This window comes from Diabrotica undecimpunctata, chromosome 10 (assembly GCF_040954645.1).
Source record: "Diabrotica undecimpunctata isolate CICGRU chromosome 10, icDiaUnde3, whole genome shotgun sequence".
Lineage (NCBI taxonomy): Eukaryota > Metazoa > Arthropoda > Insecta > Coleoptera > Chrysomelidae > Diabrotica > Diabrotica undecimpunctata.
Window position 1 is genome coordinate 27,185,241 of NC_092812.1, and position 23,886 is coordinate 27,209,126.

The window sequence follows — 23,886 nt, forward strand, 5'->3', positions numbered from 1 at the left end:
CATCACAGTGAAAATTGGAACTGCAAAGAATGGTGAGGTATTGGTAGCAAATAAGGTAGGTACAGTAAAAGCTACATGTCAGGGACGAGATATTAAAATAGAAGCACTTATTGTTGAAGGTATATCAGATAACCTCATTTCTGTATCTAAATTATTAGAAAAAGGTTTTAAAGTAACATTTGTTAACAATATTAATGGTAAGAGACAAGCTATAATAAATAAAAATGGATCAAAATTTCAGTGTGAAATGTTGAATAATTTATTTTGTTTAAAGGTAGATTTTGTTAATAATAGATATAATTATTGTAATGAGACAAATCATATAGTAAGTTATGTAAATAAGACTATAGATGATAATTTATGGCATAGGAGATTAGGACACATAAATCGGCACAATTTCAAAATATTAGGACTACCTTATAGTTCAGAAATTTGCAAAGATGGTATGGAAGGTAAAAGTACTCTTAAATCATTTAATAGATGTTATAAATACACAACAAAAATTGGTCAGTTGATACACTCAGATATTTCAGGTCCAGTATCGACACCAACATCTGAAGATTATAAACACTTTCAAGTATTAATTGATGATTACTCGCATTTTTTAGTAGTAAGATTATTAAAAAAAACATGAAGCTGATCAAAATATTATTCAGTTTATTAAATTAATTAAAACTCAGCATAATCTAAAAGCGCAAAGAATTAGAGTTGATAATGGTGGTGAATTTACATCTAATGCATTTAGATTTTTGTAAAAATAAGGGTATTAAGGTGGAATATACAATGCCATATACTCTACAAGAAAATGGGATTTCAGAGAGAATGAACAGAAGCTTATTAGACAAAATAAGGACCAAATTTGCTGAAATTAATCTACCAAGAGAGTTATGGGGGAAGTAATTCTATGCTCAGCATATGAATTAAATAGAACACCTACTAAAGCAAATAATGGAAAAACACCTGCCACAAGATGGTACAATAAAAATGATTTATCAAAAATGAAAGTATTTGGAAGTAAGGCATGGACAGTAGTCTTACCAAAACAAAGCAAATTAGAAAGAAGTGCACAACCTTGCATAATGATAGGATATACAGAAGCTGGATATAGATTACGGAATTATGAAACTAATGAAATTTTTTATTCAAGAGATGTGAGATTTGATGAAACTTTAACTAATTATGATGAAATCACTAAGACCAATATGATGGATGATACAAATAAGAAAACAATAGAAATACAATATGAAAATGAACTTCAAGGAGGAATAAATGATATAGAAATAGAAATTCAAGATGATGATTTAAATGAAGCTAATGAAGATGAAACAGAGAATATAAGTTCAGAAAATTATGAATGCATGCCAAAGATAGAAACAACAAAAACAGGAAGAAAAATAAAAGCACCCAAATATTTAAGTGAATATGAGACAGTTATGTTAAATATTTAAGTGAATATGAGACAGAAAACAATACAGCTTACTGTTTAATATGAACCGAAGAAAATGATACTTTATGCTATGAAGATGCCATAAAAGATCCACAATGGGTAGAATCTATAAGAAAAGAGCTATTCTCACATGAAAAGCTTAATACACGGGCAGAAGTAGAATTACCTAAACATAAAAAAGCTATTCAAACAAAATGGGTTTTTAGAACAAAGGATGATGGAACTAAAAAGCCAGAATAGTAGCCAAAGATTTTCAAATTAAGGAGGAGAGTGAATTTGAACCAAATTACTGACCAGTAGCAAGAATATCAACAATTAAGCTATTTTTATCAATAGCATTACAAAATGGAAAATCGGACAAATGGATATCCCAACTGCATTTTTAAATGGATTACTTGAGAATGATGTCTATATTTATGCACCAGAAGGACTTACAATAAAAAACTCAAGAGTATTAAAATTGAATAGAGCTTTATATGGCTTAAAAGAATCATCAAAGGTATGGAATAATACATTCAACGAATTTGTTACTCAAAATAATTTTGAAATATCTATGTATGATTTTTGTTTATACAATAACAAAAAGGTTTGGATATTAATATATGTAGATGATATATTATTAATAGGTGAAGATAATGATGTTAAGTGTATTATAAAAATATTACAAGATAATTTTCAGGCAAAATATTTAAACGAAGTTAAAAATTTTTTAGGTATGAACATTACTAGGACAGAAGACACTATTAAAATTAATCAAGAAAGATTTATAGAAAAACTTTTGGATCATTTTAATATGAAGAAATGTAAACCAAAGAAAACTCCAATGGAAAAGGGATTTCAATACAATGAGGACAGTGAAATTCTAACTAACATTCCTTAAAGGCAATTAATTGGAAGACTGATGAATTTATCAACAACAAGTAGGCCAGACATTAGTTATGCAGTGTCACACTTGCGCAGATTTTTAGATTGTCCTACTACAGAGACATGGAATGCTGGAAAAATAATTTTAAGATATCTACCAGGAAGTAAGAAACTGGGATTACTAAACTTATTATAAAAATATAGATTGCCAGATAACACTTAATAGATATTCAGATGCAGATTGGGCAACAGATAATAAAGATAGGAAAAGTGTGAGTGGGTGTATATTATTATATGGTAATAACCCAATATCATATTTTTCAAAGAAACAAAACTGTGTGGCATTATCAACAGCTGAAGCTGAGTACATTGCAGCAGCACAAACAGCTCAAGACTTAATCAATGTCAAGGGTATACTGGGAAATTTTAATGTAATTGTCAAAACAATTTTATACTGTGACAATAAAAGTACAATTTTAATGTCTAACAATAATGAAAATTCCAAAAGAGCAAAACATATAGATATAAAAAGGCATTTTTTAAAAGACTTAATTTCTAAGAAAGAAGTTGTAATGGATTATATATCAACTGAGCAAAATTTAGCTGATATTTTGACTAAATCTTTAGGTACCGAACTTTCATAAATCTAAGAAATAAAATTTATGTTATATGAATTTTGTAATATTATTTTGTTAATTATAATAGTTACGATTTTCATGTTTCAACATTTCAAATCGAGAAGGAGTATTGGAATTTTGTACTTGACAACACTGGTTCATCATGTCTTTAGTGATTCCTGTTGTTAACTGTCAATTGTAATCCTATATTTCTAGAATGTAGCACATGTTTAGTTTTTAGTACTTTTGTAGAATAAAGTAATTAAATAATTCACTGCAAACTCTTTACTACCATCACTGGGAACAATAAATTCTAATACAATTAACTGAAATTGCAAAAAACCCTTATTTTTGCATAATGACATGTAATATAACTACTTGCAATTAGAGCAATTAATGAGTTATTGAAGTGTGCTAAATCTCAGCTAGAGTAACCAAATAGTTTATAACTTATTTAATTTGTTTATCCCAGAGAGCAATTATCTAAACAACTCTACTTGGCCAAGCAGTGACTCTAGAGATATTTAACAGATCGTAATTGATTTTTTGAGGCTTCAAATTGAATATAATACATTAAAAAGACTTTATTAAAAATATTATTGATGACGTTTTAGTTTTTTAACATCTATACCTTTAAAATTTTTTATGTCATGCACTTGCAAGTAGGCTCACTGAAAAGCTGGTGAAAAACACAATCTTAAAAAAAGACATAATACGACCAATTGGAACCAAGTTTTTTTCTTAAAATCATATTTCCATTAGATATTGAAATTGAACAGATTATAAATGAAGATCTAAATTTTGTGATCTATTTTTTATTTTTTTATATATTTTTGTATTTCCTTTTAATTAGTTTTATGTTGAAATTAAATGAATTATCGCATTTACTGAGAAGCTAGAGGGAGCTGGTAAAGAGAATAAACAAATTCGCAAAACATTCTCAGAACTTATTATTTAGGAATCAAAAAAAAATCTTGTTTAGATCTGACACTTACTGCATAAAATTTGTGTGAGACATAAACCTGTATAACATAAATAGTGAAAAATTATATTAGGGATATAATATTTCAACTATGAATAACATAATTATGTCAACACCCAGCTATTCACACAGAAACAAATTCTAAACAAATACTGGGAATACCACATTGATCTTCACAACAACAATTTTTTAAATTGCTATTCTAACCAATTTCATTTAGACTAATATACTAAATACTAGAAAGAAATTGGAAAATTAGAAAAAATAAGAAAGGAAGAAACACGTTTTTGGTTTCTCAAACATTTTTTTTATTTTATATTAAATACTAATTTCCAACAATAATTATTGTCTTACGAAAAATTGAATATGCTTAAACATGTCGAGACATGAATTATTGTAAGATTTGGTGTGAATAATTGATACAATACAAGTTGTATATTGACAAAATTTGTTATATTAAGGTTACCTGTTTATAGGTATTAATATCTTCCATATTTTATGATTATTATTTCCTTTATGAACTTGATCTGGATGAATTACTGTGATGAAACAAAATATAACTAAAAACAGGTGGCTTACACTAAGTCTGAGTTGACAACACTGGTTCATCATGTCTTTAGTGATTCCGGTTGTCAACTGTCAATTGTAATCCTATATACGAATTGAAGACAGATCTCATGATTGAAGTCTCATATCTTATGTTTTTTTTAAATTTTTAGACTGTTTCTAAATCTCAAGATGAATAATGGGTACCTAATAAAATGTATACAAAAAATTCAGCATTTTTAAAGTGCTCTTAGATTTTCACCTTGAAATATTCATAAATGGACTGTATTTTTATATAAAAGTGCTTGCACTACTCCAATTAATATACACAAAATAATATAAACAAAGCTTAAAAGGTTCTTTATTGCTTTGAAAGTGTAAATATTGGTCCATAAACAACTGATGTTTATGTATATTTTATCATTAAATATCAAGAATAGCCGGAATTTTGTATTAAAGGATCAACAGACCAAAATGATTTAAGTGTGTTTGAGATATGAAACAAATCAGCAATTTCATATAACAATGACTTATATTTCATCTTCAATCACTTTGAAATCCTAAAAGTGCCTATAAAATGTTAAATCCTCAGAAAATAAAATTAGATTTATGTATAATATATTATATACTTAATATTCTTGGGTAAAATAGGTTAATAATTTTCATTGAAGTTTAAACTATAAAGAATGTTTATAATCATTGCCTAATATTGAATGGATAAATCCATAGCTTGCAGTATTTAGGTAGGTAGGTAATTTCCTAAAATTATATATGATACTGGTGGTTCCCCTAAAATAGGTCCTTTTCTAGTACACTAAATTTTAAATATGTACTTATATATTAATTAATATATAACAATATAACGTATTTAAAATAGTTTTGTATAATTATATATCATTTAAAACCTCCCATTTCCTTCAAAATTCAACTGTAGCGAAATCTCACGATTTCTTACGAATATCACGATTTCTCTTCGACTTCATGTGGCATCACTGAATGTAGCACATGTTTAGTTTTTAGTACTTTTGTAGAATAAAGTAATTAAATACTGCGAACTCTTTATTACCATCACTGGGGAACAACAAATTCTAATACAGGGAGAATGTGTTCTTTTTCATAAGCCTCAATGTGTTTACTATGAGGATTATCCACAATTTAAAAATGAAGACTTTATTCTGATAATAATGACACCATCGCAGGTTGAACTTTTGAAAAAATTTGGGGGTAACATTATATGCTTAGATGGCACACATGGAACTAATAGCTATGATTTTGAACTTCACACAATTATGGGGGTTGATGAAATTCAAGAAGGTTTTCCTTGTGGGTTTCTAATTTCTAATCGTTCAGATCATGAAGTTTTGGTTTTATTTTTTCTGAAATTAAGAAGCAAGCTTGAGTTATAAATTGCAAAGCTTTTATGGCAGAGGCATATTTCAATGCATGGATCCAAACAATGGGAGCACCAGATAAGTGGTAAGGTAGTTAATGATAAATATCATTTTTGTTTTAGATTATATTGCACATGGCACATAGATAAAGCCTGGAGAAAGAATATTAATTCAAAAATAATATCAAAAGAAACTGGTGTATGTGTTTAAACTTTGGTTTATTATGATTTATTTAATAATTTAACATTTCAGACTCTTGTATACAAACAGCTATGAGTTCTTAATCAAGAAAGAGATGAAAAGGCTTTTTGAAAGGATGATCATTAAGTTTTTGCATGATCAAAGTCAAAATTCCGAGATGTCTGAGTTTTTGCTATATTTTAAACAATATTCCAAAAATCCACAAGTTTGGGCATATTGCTATAGGAAACATATCAGAATAACCATAAACATGCGCTTGTAGAGACTACACAGAGCTTTAAAATATGAGTACCTTAATGGAAAGAAAGTAAAGAGATTAGATAAGTCGATACTAGCAATTATGAGATTGGTCCATGATAAATTGTTTCAAAAAATTATTTTTGAGCATAAAGGCAAGCTCTCTACAACTATTTCAAATATCAGAGTAAGACACAATGAATCTGTTAAAATAGATGGAAACTTAACCATCAGAACAGACAATACTTTCACTGTTCCTTCAATGAATTCAACAGAACTCTATTATATACATAGGGATGTTGAAAGTTGTATGTGCACACTGAAATGTGAAGATTGTGGCATTCGTATTCATGAAGTTTATTGTACTTGTATGGACTCAAGTATCAAATTTAATATGTGTAAACACACATGCAGTTGCTTTAAGTTTTTTGAAATTTAAGACATAAAATAATATAAGAACTATTCACAGTTTATAATTGTACAGTTTGCCATTACAAATTGGGCCTTTTGTTGTACTCTTAAAGAATTGTGGTAGATGTTATAAGTAGGTAACTAAATTACTTTTTGCTTTTAGAGGATAATAAATAAAGTCAGGATTCTAGTAAGTATTTGATATTAAATCACGTTATTGAGAAAAACAAAGCAAAAAACATCGTATTTTAGTTATGCAAAATATGTCTAATGATAAGTATTTCATACCAAAACGTCCAGAATATAAAATAAGACTATGAGAAATATCAGAGATATAAATGTCATTGTAATGGAAATAAAATCTCATTTAAAAAATTGCAGTTGCATGTATTTTTATAGAGAATATAAAACCACAAAATTTTACAAGAAACATTTTTGACAAAGTCGATCATTTTTAAAATATTAATACATATTCCAAAACCAAGGGAAAGTGTTTGTTCTCGAATTTCAATTTTTGTGGCCACTTAAATTTATCTGCTAGGTACTGGTCGGACCCTATATGTAGACAGGTAAGTATTAAAAAATAACTAATCACATTTTTAAACATTAAAAATAGCAATTTTATTCTGTTTGTCAACTTTACTTGACTTATACTTTATTTGAAACCGCACATGCGCAGAGCAAATGATGTAAATCTAAATTGTGAGGGGTGTCAATGCAGACTCAAGTATCACAGTCTGTGTCCTATTCACACCAACCCGACAGTCCGGTCCAGTCACAGTCTTGATCGCTGTTATTTTCCAAGCTTATTTTCCACTTGCTCATGTGTTCCGCTCCAAAAACACAAAGTGGAGATCAAAAACCAGGGTCTACAAAACTATTTTATCAGACCAATAGTATGTAGACCAATATTGATGCGAGAGATTGGTGATAGCAGAAAATACAAAAAGGAAGCTGGAATTCTTTAAAAGAAAAGTTCTAAGGAAGATATTTGGAAATTTGTATCAGTACCTTTACACTGGCCTCTAAGTGTATTTCTTAATAACAATGGAGAAATATCAAGTCTGTTCAGATTGTTACATTCCTGGAAAACGGGGCAAGTCAAAGGGATGGTGGTAAGACAATTAAATGTTAGTCATTTAACTGTGCAGAGAACTTACCAACAATTTCTTGAGACCGGATCTTATCAACAGCGACTTAGGTGTCAGATAATATATCATTCCCACTATTTCTGAATTGCAAGACTGGACACAACCTGCTAGAATGCTCCAAAGAAGAAGTTTATTTCGTCAAAAATAAGGAAAGCTCTAATAAACACAAAAATAATAAATTTATGAGAACATTAATACATAATAAAATAAAAATAATAATTACACTTCAAATATTCAGCATATTCAGCCAGCTCAAGGACCAGCAATCAGCATTTCTACTGGTCGGCATAATTTAAGAGAATAGAGTTTGACAGCTTGCAATCCAGCAACAGGGCCATTACATGCTGCTCCTTACAAAAGATGCAGACTTGCATTTTCCCGCAAACACATTAATTGGACAATAGGCAATTGGAAAAAGTATTGTTTATGGATGAGTATAGAATATCAATTTATGGGAAAGATGGCTGAAATAAGGTCTATAGAAGGGCTGGAGAACATTATGATGGTTGCAATCGCTCACACTGGGTTGCTGTTGGTGGTGGAGTAATGTTTTGAGCAGGGATTTCTTTTGAGGCACACAAGGATCTTGTCCTGATTGAGTCAGGCACATACGGCAAAGATTGTAACACAGATGTTGGTATTCCAAAAATGGATTGGCCTACTTAAAGCTCAGCTTTTAATCCAGTTGAGCTTATATGGAGCCTTCCCAAAAGTGTAAAAGCATCATATACATGCTTCAACAACGTGAAGAGCTTCAAATCGCTCTCATTGAGGAATATCACTTTTCCCCAAAGGAACATCAAAAACGTAGTCAGTTCTATGCCAAATCAAATGAGGAGTGTCATCCAGAACCGTGGTGGCAACACACATTCTAAGAAGTGATACTTGCCCTTTCTTGACTGTATAGTTCAATTCTTGTTATACTTGTAACTTGTAATTTTTAATACATTTATTATTGTATTAAGTTTTTCCTTGTTTTCCATTTATTAACCATGGTAATGTCGGGTTACATGCTACAAGAGTACTGACTCAATACACAATAGATTTAATGTGATATAAAAAAGAAATGAATAAAAAGATAAAAATTTTCTTAAATTTTGTCGATGGCTGTTTTCTCTGACCCCCAGTGTATAAACTGGATCATAAAATTTAGATCTTCATTTATAATATGTTCAACTTTCATCTTTTAATGTTAATAAACAATGGAAATATGATTTTAAGAAAAAAAAAATCCTGTCTTGGTTCCTATTGGTCATAGGTTATTTTTAATTGTGATTTTTCATTGGCTTTTCAAGCCTACTTAGTTAAAATATCAAAGTTAATAAGTTATTATATAATAAATGTCATCAATATAAATTTTATAGTACATTTGAAAATAATTGATAACACAAATTTTATTACATATGAGATAAAACCCAATAAAACATACAACAGTGACAGAGATTTTCTAAAATAAAATATTCAGAATTGTTATGAAAATGTTTGGGTTTTACCTAAAATTTTTAAACTTTAAATTGTGGAAAACTTTACGTGAATTAGGATGTTTATGAGAATAACAATAGAAAATCTATGCGTAGAGAAAGAAGAAATTATTCGTAGGAGGAGGCAATATTTAAGGGAAATTCGAAAATTAAGGAAAGAAGGCAAAAATGTTCTTTATTTAGATGAAACATGGATAAATGAAGGGCATTTTGTAAAAAAGTTTGGCAAGATAAACTGGTTACAAATACTAGTCAGGCATTTACAGGTTTGTCTACGGGCTTAAAATTTCCAAATGGTAAAGGTCGCCATTTAATTATCACGCATATTGGAAGAGATACAGGATTTGTTCATGGAGGCTTGTTAGATTTTATTTCAAGTCCTACGAACAACTACCATGAAGAAATGACTAGCTGATATTTTGAGGAATAATTCAGTCAAATCATAGATTTATTACCGACCAATTCTTTAATAGTCATGGACAATGCCAGTTACCATTCAAGATTAAAGGAACTGTTACCTAAAACTAAATGGAGAAAGCAAGAACTCTTGGATTGGTAAATAACCAAGGAAATAGTAGTGCCAGCAGAAGGTTTACTCAAAAAAGAGTTATTGCAGCTATGCAAACAATATTAACTAAAATTTAAGAAGTATAGTGTAGATGAAATAGCAAAGGAAGATGGAGTTAAAGTGTTGCGATTGCCACATTATCACTGAGAACTTAATCCCATAGAACTAATCTGGGCTCAAATATGTGGGGAGAAATACTACAACATTTATTTTAAGCTCCAAGATGTTCGTCAAATATTATCTGAATCCATATCAAAAATTTCACCTGACAATTGGCAAAAAGCTATAAGATGTGTCATAGCAGAGGAAGAAACATTCTGGAAACTCGATATGTTAATAGAGGAAACAATATAACCAATTTTTATTTCTGTAAGAAATGAAGAAACTGATAACTGATGCCTTCTTATAGGAAGAAGACAACTTATGTATTTAAGTATGTAATTTAGTGATGTCCAAAAAGTTACCCCTACCCGTTATAGGTATTTGTCCAATACAAAGGTACTGATTCTTCATTGTTAGAAATACTCCTTACTTTTGGTATGAAACAGATAACCAAACTATATAGTAAACTAAGCGAAATACTGGGATGTCCCAACACAAAGTAAAACCTATTATTTCTGTAATCAAACACTTCTAAAAGATAAACCGAAGCAAGCGATGCAGTGTAATTTAAAGACCAAGGATGGTGTATATTACATTGTTGATAAAGGTAAAGACTAAAGACACCTGGCGGTTTCTTTGATGTTTACACTATTTATTACTTGCAACTGTAATAAAAAGAAACCTACTGTTTTTAATATAAATGAAAAGAAATAGGTAGAATTATGGTATAGTAAAACAATCTAACTGAGAGGCTTCATTTTGCATTTAATTATTGGTGATATATAATTTGTTTCGATTTACTTTTTTTAAATTATCTAATATCAAAATGGATTTAAAAAAGGAATGCTATTTGGTTATATTTCGATACAAGTTCTGAATGTTCTTCAATGTTTTTTGAAGAGCCAAACCTTGAAAAAAGAAAGGATCCTCTCGTTTAGTGGTGAGAGAAGCAGAGTGCATCCCTTGTTATCTAAATTATCCAAACTGTATTTATGCATGTGCCACTTATGTTTCATGTGAATGAATATTTAATAAAACTGGTCATAGAGTAACCGAACGAAGGAATAGATTAAAATCAAAAAATGTAGAAAAGCTACTATTTATGCATTGTAATAACGATTTATAAAAATAATCAATTTTTATTTTTTCGATTATATTTTATTTTGCATTTTTCTTTTGTTTTAACGAACACGGTTATGAGGTTTCGCTTATAACAAGGTACTCTTATTAGATGTAACCTGAAATGTCTATTGAACTATAACCCTCTATATCGAGGCAAATTTGGTTATAAGGAGAGAAACTAAGATCGAAAAACGTGTTTTTTTTACGTTTTTGGTCCGGCCGCCGATCTAAATAAATACCCTTTTTAACTACTAACCACAATAAACTTCTTCCGAAATTTACAATTTACGATTCACAAGTGTCATTATAGGGGGTTGACCATTCGCACCTAAAAATAAGAAGGTCCTAATAGACAAGATGTGGAAGGTGCTTTAAACATTGTAAGAAACTTTATCCAAAGACATAACACAAATGAGGAAGCATACAACTGTTTCTCATCTTTAAAAAATATGATAGATAGAATACTGGACAATTTAAAGCAATCAAAAATGACAGACTTCTTCCAATTGCAGAAGCAATAGTTTATGTTATCCTTGAAGATATGTTTTACACAGATTTGCAGAATACAGATTTTTTGTTTTAATGTATTTCATTGACAATAAAAGTAAACAACTTTTTTTCCAAAAACGCCATTCAAACAATATTTAGCATCTTATATTGCTCCGAATGGCTTCACTATAGGGAGTTAATGTTTTAGAAAACTGCATATGTATGCAAAGTATTATTGTTTGATATAACGAAATCAGCTTATCAGTTCTCGTGATAGAGGGTGTCTACTGTATTTTTATATATTATATTTCTTATAAGTACTATTACGAAGACTATTACCATTATCTTTAATACTAATGACTGAAGTCACAAATATTGTACTCTAACTAAGGACTAAAAGTACCTGGTATTGATATTTAAAGTAATGAATTGTTACAAGTATTCAAAAGTAAAGAAAATTTACATCACTAATGTAATAATATATTTATATTACTAATTATAAGTTTATATGACGCTAGTACCCGAAATATATTTATTATTAAATTGTAAGGAAATGTCCTAAACCAATATTTAGTATTTTCATAAAAATGAATGTGTGTACATAATATTGTCATTTTAGTTTTTTAATATTAAAGTAATTTTATGTTCTTCGTCACTGAGGCGTTCGGTTATTGATTATCCCTAAGGGTTTGCTCATTTGCATTTTATGATGTGTTGTATTTGAGGTTTGTCAAGATGGTCATATTAAAGTCAGTGAAAATTCAGATAAGAAGGTATCAATTATTACGCTTTTTCTGGATTTACCAACCTTGTATTTAGACATTTGCTATAAAATTTGTGATATCAATCATTTTCAAATGTACTAAAATAGTCTTTTAAAGTTTTTTTTAATATATCTTAAAATTGAAGCATCAAAGAATCATTTGTGATCTGCTAAAAAAGCAAAGTTATTACCATTTATAAATTGTTGCAAAAATAAGGGTGTTTTGCAATTATCTCAGTCAGTTGTTTATGTAGGTATTTTAATTTAGAAACTCACAAATTAAATAATTAAACATTTATTAAAAAAAGTTTAATTTATTAGCCAATTAAATTGGCAAATCTATATGTATGGTTATTACAAAACACTACATGGAGGATTCCATGATAATTGATAATCAATTGATTGGTTTCAGTAATAAGAAGTTTGTTAAACAGCAAGAGAAGCCTGGACAGATTAGAAAAAGAATTGAAATAGCTGAACTGTTTCTAACTTTAATAATGATTAATAAAAAAAAGTATGCTAAATAAAACCAAAATATGAATATATGAAACTATTGTGAAAACTACAATAATGTATATAGTTCCGAAGTTTTCTTATGTGGCATGTTTTACATCAACTACTATATTTTTCTGAGAATGAATGTACTTAACTAAAATTGCATACTTTATCGACAATTTGACTTCCAATCCAGAAATTGTTTTCAAAAATATTTTGGACTTGATAAAACATCTAGTTTTCTACTTTTTCATCTACTAAAATGATTGTACTTTATTCCCAGAAAAATCAGTACAAATGTCAATCTACAATAACAAAAAAAAAAATTAACCTGGATGATCCAGAAAGTTATTAGAAGAGTACAACCATAAAAAGTCAAGAATTAGCTAAAGAGACTATTTAAGAAGCCATTAATTGAATTATATGAAGATAAGTACACTAAAAGGTTACTTACTAATATAACTATGTAGTACAAAGTTAATAACCATTATAAAGTAATTCTGTGCCCACCAATTTATCATTCAATTACAGCAGTCAACTGATTTACAAGTTAAAAGTCATAAAAACTTTTAATTGGAAAAATTGATTAAAAAAAATATAGTGGGTGATCAAATTAGAGCCACCTGATAAGTTTTTTTAATTAAAGTAAAAATGTATATACATATTTATTTCCATTTTTTTTTTTCACAATTAACACATTACCACTATAATCAAGTGAAACCTGCTACAGTGGGCAGAGCTCGTAGCCCAAGCACCGGCATTGAACATGATAAACAAAATAACTGGTGGTAATGACAAGACAGTGTAGACGAAAGCTGAGATGGATAGATGGGGTAGCACAGGATGCTGAGAAGATTGTTGCCAACTGGAAAATCCAAGCAAAGGACACAGCAGAATAGTACAGAATGCTTGAGAAGGTCAAGTCTCAAGGGCGGTAGCATAATGATGAAGATTATGGAAGCACATGGCGAAATGTATATTGGATGGACATGTGCTAATAGAGTGTAAATACTGGGGACAACAAGCAGAAACTCAGTCATAACAGGTTTTCTTCCTGGACCTGAGCCAATCAAAGGATACCTGTAGACAATGGGGCTATTTGATAGAGACTTATCCTGCATACTCTATAGCAAAGGACCTGAATCAGTCCACCATATCTTACATGACAGTAAACCATTAGATCACAGGTAGCAAACATTTTTCAGAGACTATCAATATAATATGGTACCCACTCTATAGACCTGTACAAGCTGGTACAGGGTTATAGGATCCAGGAATGAGTATAAGATGTACAATAAGTCAACTGGCTGAGTATGACTATGACTAGTTTAATAGACAACTTCCAAAAAAAGTTATATGATGCTCGAAATTAAATTTATTATCTACATAGAAATTTATAAACAGTTTTAAAAGTAGATATTCTAGATTTCTTTTTGAGAATGAATTTCCTTATGAATACTGCTGAATTTGAATTCTGATATGTCCATCAGCTATCAAGGAATCGGAAGACTATAATACACTATAAATGTAAAAATTCAATTATTGAATACTGAGCATATCACAAAATGACTATTTGAAAGTACTGTAAATCAAACTGTTTCTCTTCCTCAGGTCCAGCATTAGTTCCTGAATAATAAGATATGCTTTATAATACGGCAATAGGATATGTCTTGCTGATAACCAGATAAATAATACATGATTGGCCTGGTAATTGATGTGATCTTCATCTCTATAAAATCAAATGTTGATCAAGAAAATTTTGAAAAAAATAAAATATTTAACAAAATTACTAAACCAAAATATTAGCTGTTTGTAGATATAATGTTTAATAAAAATTTGATATAGAACTGAAACAATTAAAATAAAATAGAAGAACTTATTAAAAAGCATGCCAATAATGTACCAGAAATATATACAAGGGATGACACTAGTGTTAGGCACAAGGTAAATTTAAATAATGTGTCTTCGTTTTTAAACTCTTCGAGTAGCTCTGATTTGATCACTTGCACAATAGTAAGAGATTAATGCAGTTTTAGCAGGTGTAATAGCATTAATCATGTCATTAAATAGTAGTGCTAAAAGAGAAAAATAGTCACAAATATGGAAAAACAAAACAAAAAAAGAATTGAAAAAGACTGATAAGTTCTTTTACACACTTATCCACAAATACTTAAATGAATGAAACGGAAAAGTATTTTTGAAATTTTTAAAATATTTAATTCCTAGCTGAGCACTTTCAGCAGAATCTGCCTGTTGCTTCAACTCCATCCACATGGTCTGGTAATTACATTGGTACCATGGACAATTTTTTAACATGTTTTTGTGGAGTGTTATGTGCTGTCTTTTTGAAAAAGTTTCGAAATTTTTTAAATTTTAAAAATTTTGTATTTTTAACCAATGGGATCCCCCTTTAGTAGTGGTACTTTATGTATTTGACCATAGCTCTGAGGATTGCTCTGTAAGCCAAAAAGGCTGAACTAGGAATTAAATATTTTTTACCTCCAAAATACTTTCCTTTTCCATTCATCCTTAAAAAAAGAAATGAAAAATAAGAGGTTCAAAGAAAATTGAATAAAAAAATATCAATAATCAATTGTAAAAATTTTGGTTTTAATTAAAACAGGAAATATGACAAATGGGCTAGCTCCCAAAGCCAATAATATCAAGACCACCCACACACAAGAAGCCAGAACTTCTTAATTTATAGCATTGATGTTCTGTAGGGGTATTTTATCACTTAATTGTTGGAGAATGTATTAAAATGATGACACTGACAATTTCCAAAAGATATGAATATCAACAATATTTGTATCAGTAGTAGATAACAAACAGAGAGGACAGCAGATATGAGGAAGTAAAATATTATCAAAACAAAATTAGCTCTCCTGACACAGCAAAAAGATCAGGCCATGTTATTAACATTTTTAATATTCAACTTTTCAGCTTACATAGTTAAAAATGCTTCCTTAATGAAAAATAACAGATTATTTAATAAATATTTCAACACAGATCTAAAAAATAGAGATGATTTTTCTGCTTGACTTTATGTTTTATACAATTTAATATTTTTACTGGGAATAAGCTGCTATTTTACATTAGAATAAGTTATAAACTTATTTTAAAGTAAAATTGTGGCTTATTCCCAGTAAAAATAGAAAATTGTATCAAGAAATCTTAGAAAATAGATTCAGAATATTTATATTTAATATTGGGTTATCTAATTATTAGTGTTTCGATAGTTATGCATTTATAGTACTACTGTCTTTCTATGAAACTCATTAGTATTCACCTCAAGAAGTATTGTTGGAGGTCTGAAATTACATAAACAAGGTATAAAACCATAAATTTCATAAAGCAGGTGGATACCTTGTTTATAAATTTTCACATCTTAAACAATAACACCCCACTGTCTGGGAAGGAATCATTCCCAGAAATTGGCTGATGTCAACATTCATAACACTACCAAAAAAACCAAATGCAAAAGAATGCCAAGTTTAATGAGTTATACACTCAAAATATTTTTATAAATTATACACTGGAAAATACACAACAAACTTGAGCAGGACATAAGTGACACACAATTTGGATTTAGAAATGCACTGGGAATGAGGGAAGCCCTGTTTGCTGTGAATGTACTTGTGCAAAGGTGCATGGATGTTAATCAGCCAGTATATATGAGTTTCTTGGATTACAACAAAGCCTTCGATAAGGTCAGACATAACTGTCTTATCAAATTACTTGAAAAGAAAAACTTGATATGAGAGACATCAGTATCATTCGTGCTATCTATTATAATCAGATCGCTGGGGTAAAAGAGAATAACACCTTTTTAAACTAAATACAGATTGAGAGGGGCATCAGGCAGGGCTGTGTCCTGTCTCCTACTCTGTTCAATTTGTATTCAGAGGAAATAATCCAGGAAGCACTAGAAGAACTAACTATGGGGATAAAAGTAAATGGCTGACCAATCAATAATATACAGTTTTCTGATGACACTATTTTAGCGGAATGTCGTGAGGATGGTAGAGTGAGAGTGGTAGAAGTCAGTGAAGAAAACGGACTGTCCCTAAACACAAAAAGACACAATTTATGGTAATTACAAAAACCCAACATCGCCAAAAAAACATAACAATACATGGAGAACAAATTAAACAGTTGAAAAATATAAATATCTGGGTACAATAATTAAGGAGTACACAGAAGAGATTAAGGCAATAGGACAGGCAAGAAATTCTATGGGTTGGAGGCTTGGACATTAAAGAAAGATGTTTTGGACAGATTAGAAGCCTTTGAGTTATGGGTCTACAGAAGGTTATTAAGAATAAGTTGGGTGGATAGAAGTCACGAATGTTGAGGTGTCGAGAAGAATAGAAAAAAATAAAGAGGCTTTAAATACAATTAAAGTCAGAAAACTGCAATATCTGGGACATGTCATGATATGTTAAAGCTTGCTTTAATTGCACTTCTGCTGACCTCTTTAGAGCAGCGGTATCGAAAGTGCCAATTGCCATGATGGTTGCCAACCTTCTTAGAGGAGATAGCACATGAAAAAGAAAAAGAACTAAACATTTATGGGTTTCCTAGAAAGATGGTAGTATGATTAATACATAATTATTCGAACCCTAGTGGCCTAGGTAGTAAAATGCTAAGGATATTTCATTTTGGTGTCTAATACTCTAGGTTCTATTAACACTTCAAAATCAAAGAGCGTTACCAAGGTTGATTGCCCTGCAAAGGAATAAACAGTCTAACATAGCTCCTACACTTAGTGATTTGGAGTCAATATCAAACTTCAGGTCTTGTATATCTAGGCGTTAATGATACACAACATAGATTCATATAATATATATGCAGGTGAGTTGCCTACACCGAAAATTAGAATGGCACATCTAATTATATAGCAGATCTAATTATATAGCAAAAAAATTAACAAATCTACAAAAATCTACTTATATATACTCAATATATTTTCATTAAAAACACTTTGTCACTTGTATCTGTAATATACAAGGGCTACTAATGAAAGGTTAAAGAAAGATTGTAGTAAATATTACAATTCTACAAAAAAAATTCATTAATATATAGATATAAGCTAAAGTGATTTCAATAATAAATAAATCCTTCATCTACATTCAAAACAATTTTTAATAACTAGTAATAAAAACATTTAGCATGCAAACATACATACTAGAAAGAATAAAGCAAAAAATTTCAGATGATAGGACTTAATAATGTTTTAATGTCTTACCCGTTTGAACCATGTATATTTTGAGTCTTATGAATCGGTTTTACTTAATGTTAAACTGAATTTGAAAGCAATATCATGAATACAATGAAGAAGGATTTGACTGTTGATTAGGGAAACTGAAGTACTTAATGTACACAAGAGAGGAAAATCAAACCCACATCCATACACAATAACTCAAGTATTCAATATACCTAGAGATCCTAAAACCTGAAGGTATTCAAAATTCCTGATGCAAAACATGTATGAAAAGGAACTTGAATACCTGTGCACTACTAGTTCAGGTTAGTTTTTGTCTCTGGGCATGTTGAGTACCCAGTTTATATCATATTCCTAAGAACTATTTATTGAAATTCGTAAATAGGTCATTTAAAAGGACAAAGGGAGATTACTTAATGTATTTTGCCCTTGAAGTCTAGGTTTTCCGGCTTTAATGTATGAAATCACTTTTGCTATATATAAAATATATAAAATAAAATAATAAAGACATATACGTGCTTTAAAGGGTGCCGGAAAATTTTTTCCTTCTGTTATGTTTGGATTCATCTTGATGTAGTATAGGACTAAGCAATTAAAACAAACAACTACATATAATTGTTTCGAATTCGAATTGGAGGCTACCAAAATGACAGATGAATTACAGCACTGTATCCAAACTCAGTCTACATAAAGAAACCGAAACTTCACTTAACGAAATTTTTGTGGTTTGCGTTACAAAGATGCCCAGATACTGAAATTTTCTCTACAACTGATGGAACATGGCGGACATGCGAATCAAACTATACACTTGTAGTCACAATAAACATGCGAAAATTTTATAATCTAATGAACTAGAAGCACTATAACTGTGTTCTTCACCTTGTAAACATTTAAGAAGTTTTTATCATGCTCTATGTTTATATCTGTATTACTGTTACACTCTATTATGTTATCGTCCTCTTGTGACGCCATATTTACACTACTTCTTTGCACGCAAACGCTCTGTATCTCCGTATGCGTTGCGCATAGAACAAAAAATTTGACATTTAATTGAATCTCGTTTTGTGTCAAAAAAATTTATAACTTGAATTTTGATTATTGAGGTTGCCGTTATCAGTATATCTCGGCTTCACGAATTAAATTTCCTTGTATACACGTTTCTAACTTGGACCACAGAATAAGAAACAATCAGAATGCCCACTCTGCTTGAAAAATAAGTACGCGCATCTCGTTCGCGCAGACGGAATCAGCCATGTTTTAAACAGAACCAGTGCTGTTCACTGACAGTTTATCTGGTGTGCATAGAAAAATTAACACGGTTTAATTTATTTACGGCAACTATAGACATAATATGCACTATTTTTTTCGTACTTTTAGTTGAAAAATAGATTAAATTATTTCAAATGTACTAAATCTCTAAAAATTTAAATTACAGTTCTGTCGTGCCTTATCACAAATTTTTCAATTCGAGTCTATGTTTCCGTTTAAGTACTTCAAAGGCGGCATCTGAGAATGGGCATTCTGATTGTTATTTATTCTGTGTAGAGGTCATGACCACATAACTCAAGCTCAACTTCCATATATCAAGACTGGTTTGAGAATGCAAATAATCTCGAAAAATAAAATCTCACTGGCTTAGCAATTAAACTATTTTAGTATTAAATTAGCGACTGATCTACATGCTATACAGTATAAGCTTTATGTCAAAAGTAAGGCATAAAATTCATAATGTTGTTCCCTATAAAGTTTAGTTTTTTGTACACATCTAACTCTTTCTAGTATGTTTATCGAATTTATGACGTCATTGACTTAGACTCCCTTTTTTAATCGAAGCAATTAATAGTCATTTTAGAGACAAATTCAGCATTATTCGAAAATTGCTGTTTAACCAATTTAACTTTTTGCCAGTGAATGTTTTTGCTGTTTTCGTTTTTTGATTACTTATTTATTTTTTGCATTACAAAAGTATGCGGAAAAATATTATAAAAACTGTAAAATATCTGGTGTTTATTCGACATAAACAAGTTGCCCAGTCGTTGGAACTCACTGAGAAAATACCCGGTCAAGTACATAGCAAAATACTTTTAAAAAATAGTATTTTCTCCTACCCAATGTCCACTATTATATCATTTTTAAAAAACAGACAGTAGACAACGAATACTGTAAATATTTAAATATTTATTTATATACAATTTAAACAACTATTCTTCTAAAAAGTTTCCTGTGTACATCCAGTTATGTGTAATCGTTTTGAAGCTAACTAATACTGAATAACTAGTACAAAAATGTTAACATTAAAGATTATTGGCAAGTTTTGAGAAAATCAAGAGGATCAGACAATATGAAAGGATTCATATATTGCTTACTTATGCTGACAATGAGAACTCACTGTAGTTGAAGAAACAAGATAGGGAAGATATTTACTGTATATTTTAATCTTAGAATATACAACTACAGGAAAGAGCTTATTCGATTTTCTATGGTTCTTAATTTATTGCAATAAAAGAACTCTTTTCTGTCTTCTCTTTTCATTATCTTGAGAACTTAGTTATAAATCATAAAATAAAAGATCGATTAGAAGGCCGTTTCTGTGATAAAATCTGCAAGCAAAGAAATGTTATTTTTTAGGAGAATCCAGAGATATTAACCAGGTATCCATATATATTAGATTTTTTGACAAAATCAAAAATTGCCTTAGACTATTGACAGACAACAAATTTCATTCCATTGACGTAGTCATTCATCCTTGATTCCTTGGTGTTAATCACAGAATTCATCGTACCATGATATGTATTTAATGACCGAGTATTTTCGTGATTCTTGTTCTGTGTGTTAAGGATGTGTGATTAAAAATGACACTTTAATAATTTATTGTCCTATCGTATGTATCCTATCAATACAGATACAGATAAAATAAAAATTATGATTATGAGAATATTGAGAAATATTGAATATTTTGGACTTTCAACTCCATTCTGCTTCATTAATTAAGCTAGCCCATATGTAAACAATACCTGACTTTGATATTACTGAGTGCGACGAAGACAGTAAATAGTAGAAAGTGGGAGATGACACATAATATTTATAAATTTTGAATAAAAGCAGAACAGTAATTATTTTGATATCGCGTAGCTGTAGTATTTAATAAATTTTAGTTGAGGATATTGCCTCGTAAGACGCAAGTTTATAAAAATGTCATACAAAAACAAAATCAATCCCGATCTTGTAAAGGAAAGAAAGAAATGTAGTTTTAATACCTTAGAGCTAACCCATTTAATTGATGGTGGAGTGGAGAAAACTAATGAAAGGAAAAGTAGGGGTAAGTTGTAAAATTTAAATAGTTTTTCCCCCATATCAGTAAATACATATTAAGCCTAACATGATTAGATTTTTTATGTTTCTGAATATAAGTTGTCTCCAAGACATTAGGTAATGGTCCATGTATAACTGTACTTTGACTTTTGGTTGTAAATTCAAAGGCAAAACTCGTTTAACAACAGTCACAAAATGATAGTGAAAATATACCATAGGAACAAGAAAAGAAATAAATAAAATAACAATTGCAGATTTATAAAGTTTGTAATTACCTACAAAAATTATAAAACAAAACAATAAGTGTTCATGGAATATGGCCAAGAATAAGGGACAGTTTTAAACTTAAATGTACATTTTATATACAGGGTTATAACTATTGGCCATGAGATGATGAGTCTTGTACCAAATAAAGTAATGCTGTGGAAAAAGATTTTAGTTTCCTTGAGTTGATTTTTTTTCGTTCCTATTAATAATTTTACTATATATTTATAACTTATAAAAAAAACTAATCAAATACTGTAAATATACAAAAATTAAAATAATTTCTAAAATTGACATAAAAACAATTATTGTTCTATCAGTAAAAATATTTTTAAACGTGCTTCATTGAAGCATGCTCGACATAATGCAGGTTTGCCATCACATCCACATTCAGCTCTGGACTAAATTACTTTGTAACTGTTCTTTCATTGTTGTGTATTTCCTGGTGACCTGGAATCCATATAAGTGCCACTGTTATGTTCTGTCAGTCTGTTAAGTTTCTCTCAGCATTCTCACACTAGCCTAAAATTCACCTTAGGGGTTCTAAGAGCCTCCTGATAGCTTAGCTAACTGTACATCTATTGATCTGCTTCAGTTCCAAAGCTCTCATGTTAATTTCTCTTGCAAAGTGCAAGATTGCATAAATATCTCTCTGGAATACAGAGATAATTCTCCTAGTAGAATTGAAATGTTTCAATTTCTATCACTACTGCACCTGACTCTTCTACAGTTTTACACCCATCTGTATACCACATATAACCCTCGTATTCGTAATACAAATAAAAATTTAGAACAAAATTATGTTGAGTACAAGATGATTTCTAAACTGAGCATCAAAATCTGGGGTTACAACAATAATATCATCGAGGTAATAAAAAACATAAGGTTCTAATAAAGAACATAACTGAGTCTATACACATAGCTTGTGCACTATTATTAAGATCAAAAGGTAAAACATTGAAACGAAATAAACCTCTATTTTGCACAGAAGAAGCAGTTTTCAATTTAGATTCAGCATCTAAAGGAATCTGATAAAAAGCCTGTTTAAGCTCAATAGAAGATATGAACTTAGCATCTCTGACTTTGGAAATTGTATCAATTAAAGGCATTATCAGGAACTGTAACAGAAAATTTAAAAATAATGATAAAAATTGATGACATATTATTGTAGTTTGTTGTAATAATAGTAGAGTAAATTAAATCATAAATAAACAGCAATGCTATATGTTATATTTTTATTACAGAATCCTATTTTCTGGATGACGCTTCACTCCGATCAAAGGTGCCTTTGGAATATTTAAGTCATAAAGAAAAATATGAAGAAGCTGTACGCCAATCCTGTCTGCTGTTTAGAAAAGTTCAAGAGCTTCAAAATCAGGGAAAAGGAGGCATGGACAATTTCAGGTAAGTGGAATATTTTATATTAGAGTTGTTCTGAAAATGTTTAGTAGTTTTCTTGGTCATTATTAAGTTTCGTTTTATTAAAAAAAAAGAGAAAATATTTAAAAATGAGTAAAAACATCGTTTTTTTCTTCTTTCCTTGATTATAACTTTAATATAATAATGCTAATTGAATTGCCTATAAGATATGTTTGATTAAAAATGTTTTAATGTACCCTTGCTGCAAAATAGCTATGAATACAAAAAAATGTAGCTGCAAATAGCAATGTAGCTGAAGTTAAATTTCAAAGGAAACATAGAGTTGTACCAATAAAGCAAACATCAGTCTCCAAAAAGTTTAAATATAAACAAATTATTATTGATCCAGCACTAATTTTCCAAATAATGACGCATGATGTATTTGATGTAGTCATGGATAATATAGTTATCAATGTAGACGAAGGTTCAGACAGTGAAGATTTTCAATCAAATTCTGATAGCAAAAAGAGTGATTTTGAAGATATTTGATTAAAAACTGAGAAGTATATTCTTATAAGCTTTTACTACTATCGTTGAAAACAATTTATTTTACCTAAATAGCTTATTATTAGCTTTCTAATTTAATTGCCTTTTATTAATTTTAATAATTATGACGAATACCTCCCCTAATAACATAACTCAAACAACTACTTCGATATTTGTACTCTCATAATAAATACATTATATAACCATTACTGTAATTCTGGAGTAATAATTGTTTTACAGTTTAAAAACATACCTCTAATATAATAATCGATTAGGCAACGCCGCATAAATGACTCTCTATGGCTTCTCATGTT

At 29.7% G+C, this 23,886-nt stretch overlaps 2 protein-coding genes across 2 annotated transcripts in view; one reads left to right on the top strand and one right to left on the bottom strand.

The window, feature by feature from the left end:
- LOC140451663 (uncharacterized) overlaps nt 1–20,868 on the bottom strand; it is a 102,559-nt gene extending 81,691 nt beyond the window's left edge. The window contains 2 exon segments of the mRNA XM_072545507.1: nt 18,971–19,147; nt 20,803–20,868. Coding sequence (XP_072401608.1) covers nt 18,971–19,147; nt 20,803–20,868 — 243 coding nt within the window.
- Nucleotides 20,869–20,961: 93 nt separating this feature from the next.
- The window catches only part of LOC140451795 (acyl-coenzyme A oxidase 1-like), a 54,576-nt gene continuing 51,651 nt past the window's right edge, over nt 20,962–23,886 (top strand). The window contains 2 exon segments of the mRNA XM_072545651.1: nt 20,962–21,410; nt 22,912–23,071. Coding sequence (XP_072401752.1) covers nt 21,284–21,410; nt 22,912–23,071 — 287 coding nt within the window. The 5' untranslated portion in view covers nt 20,962–21,283.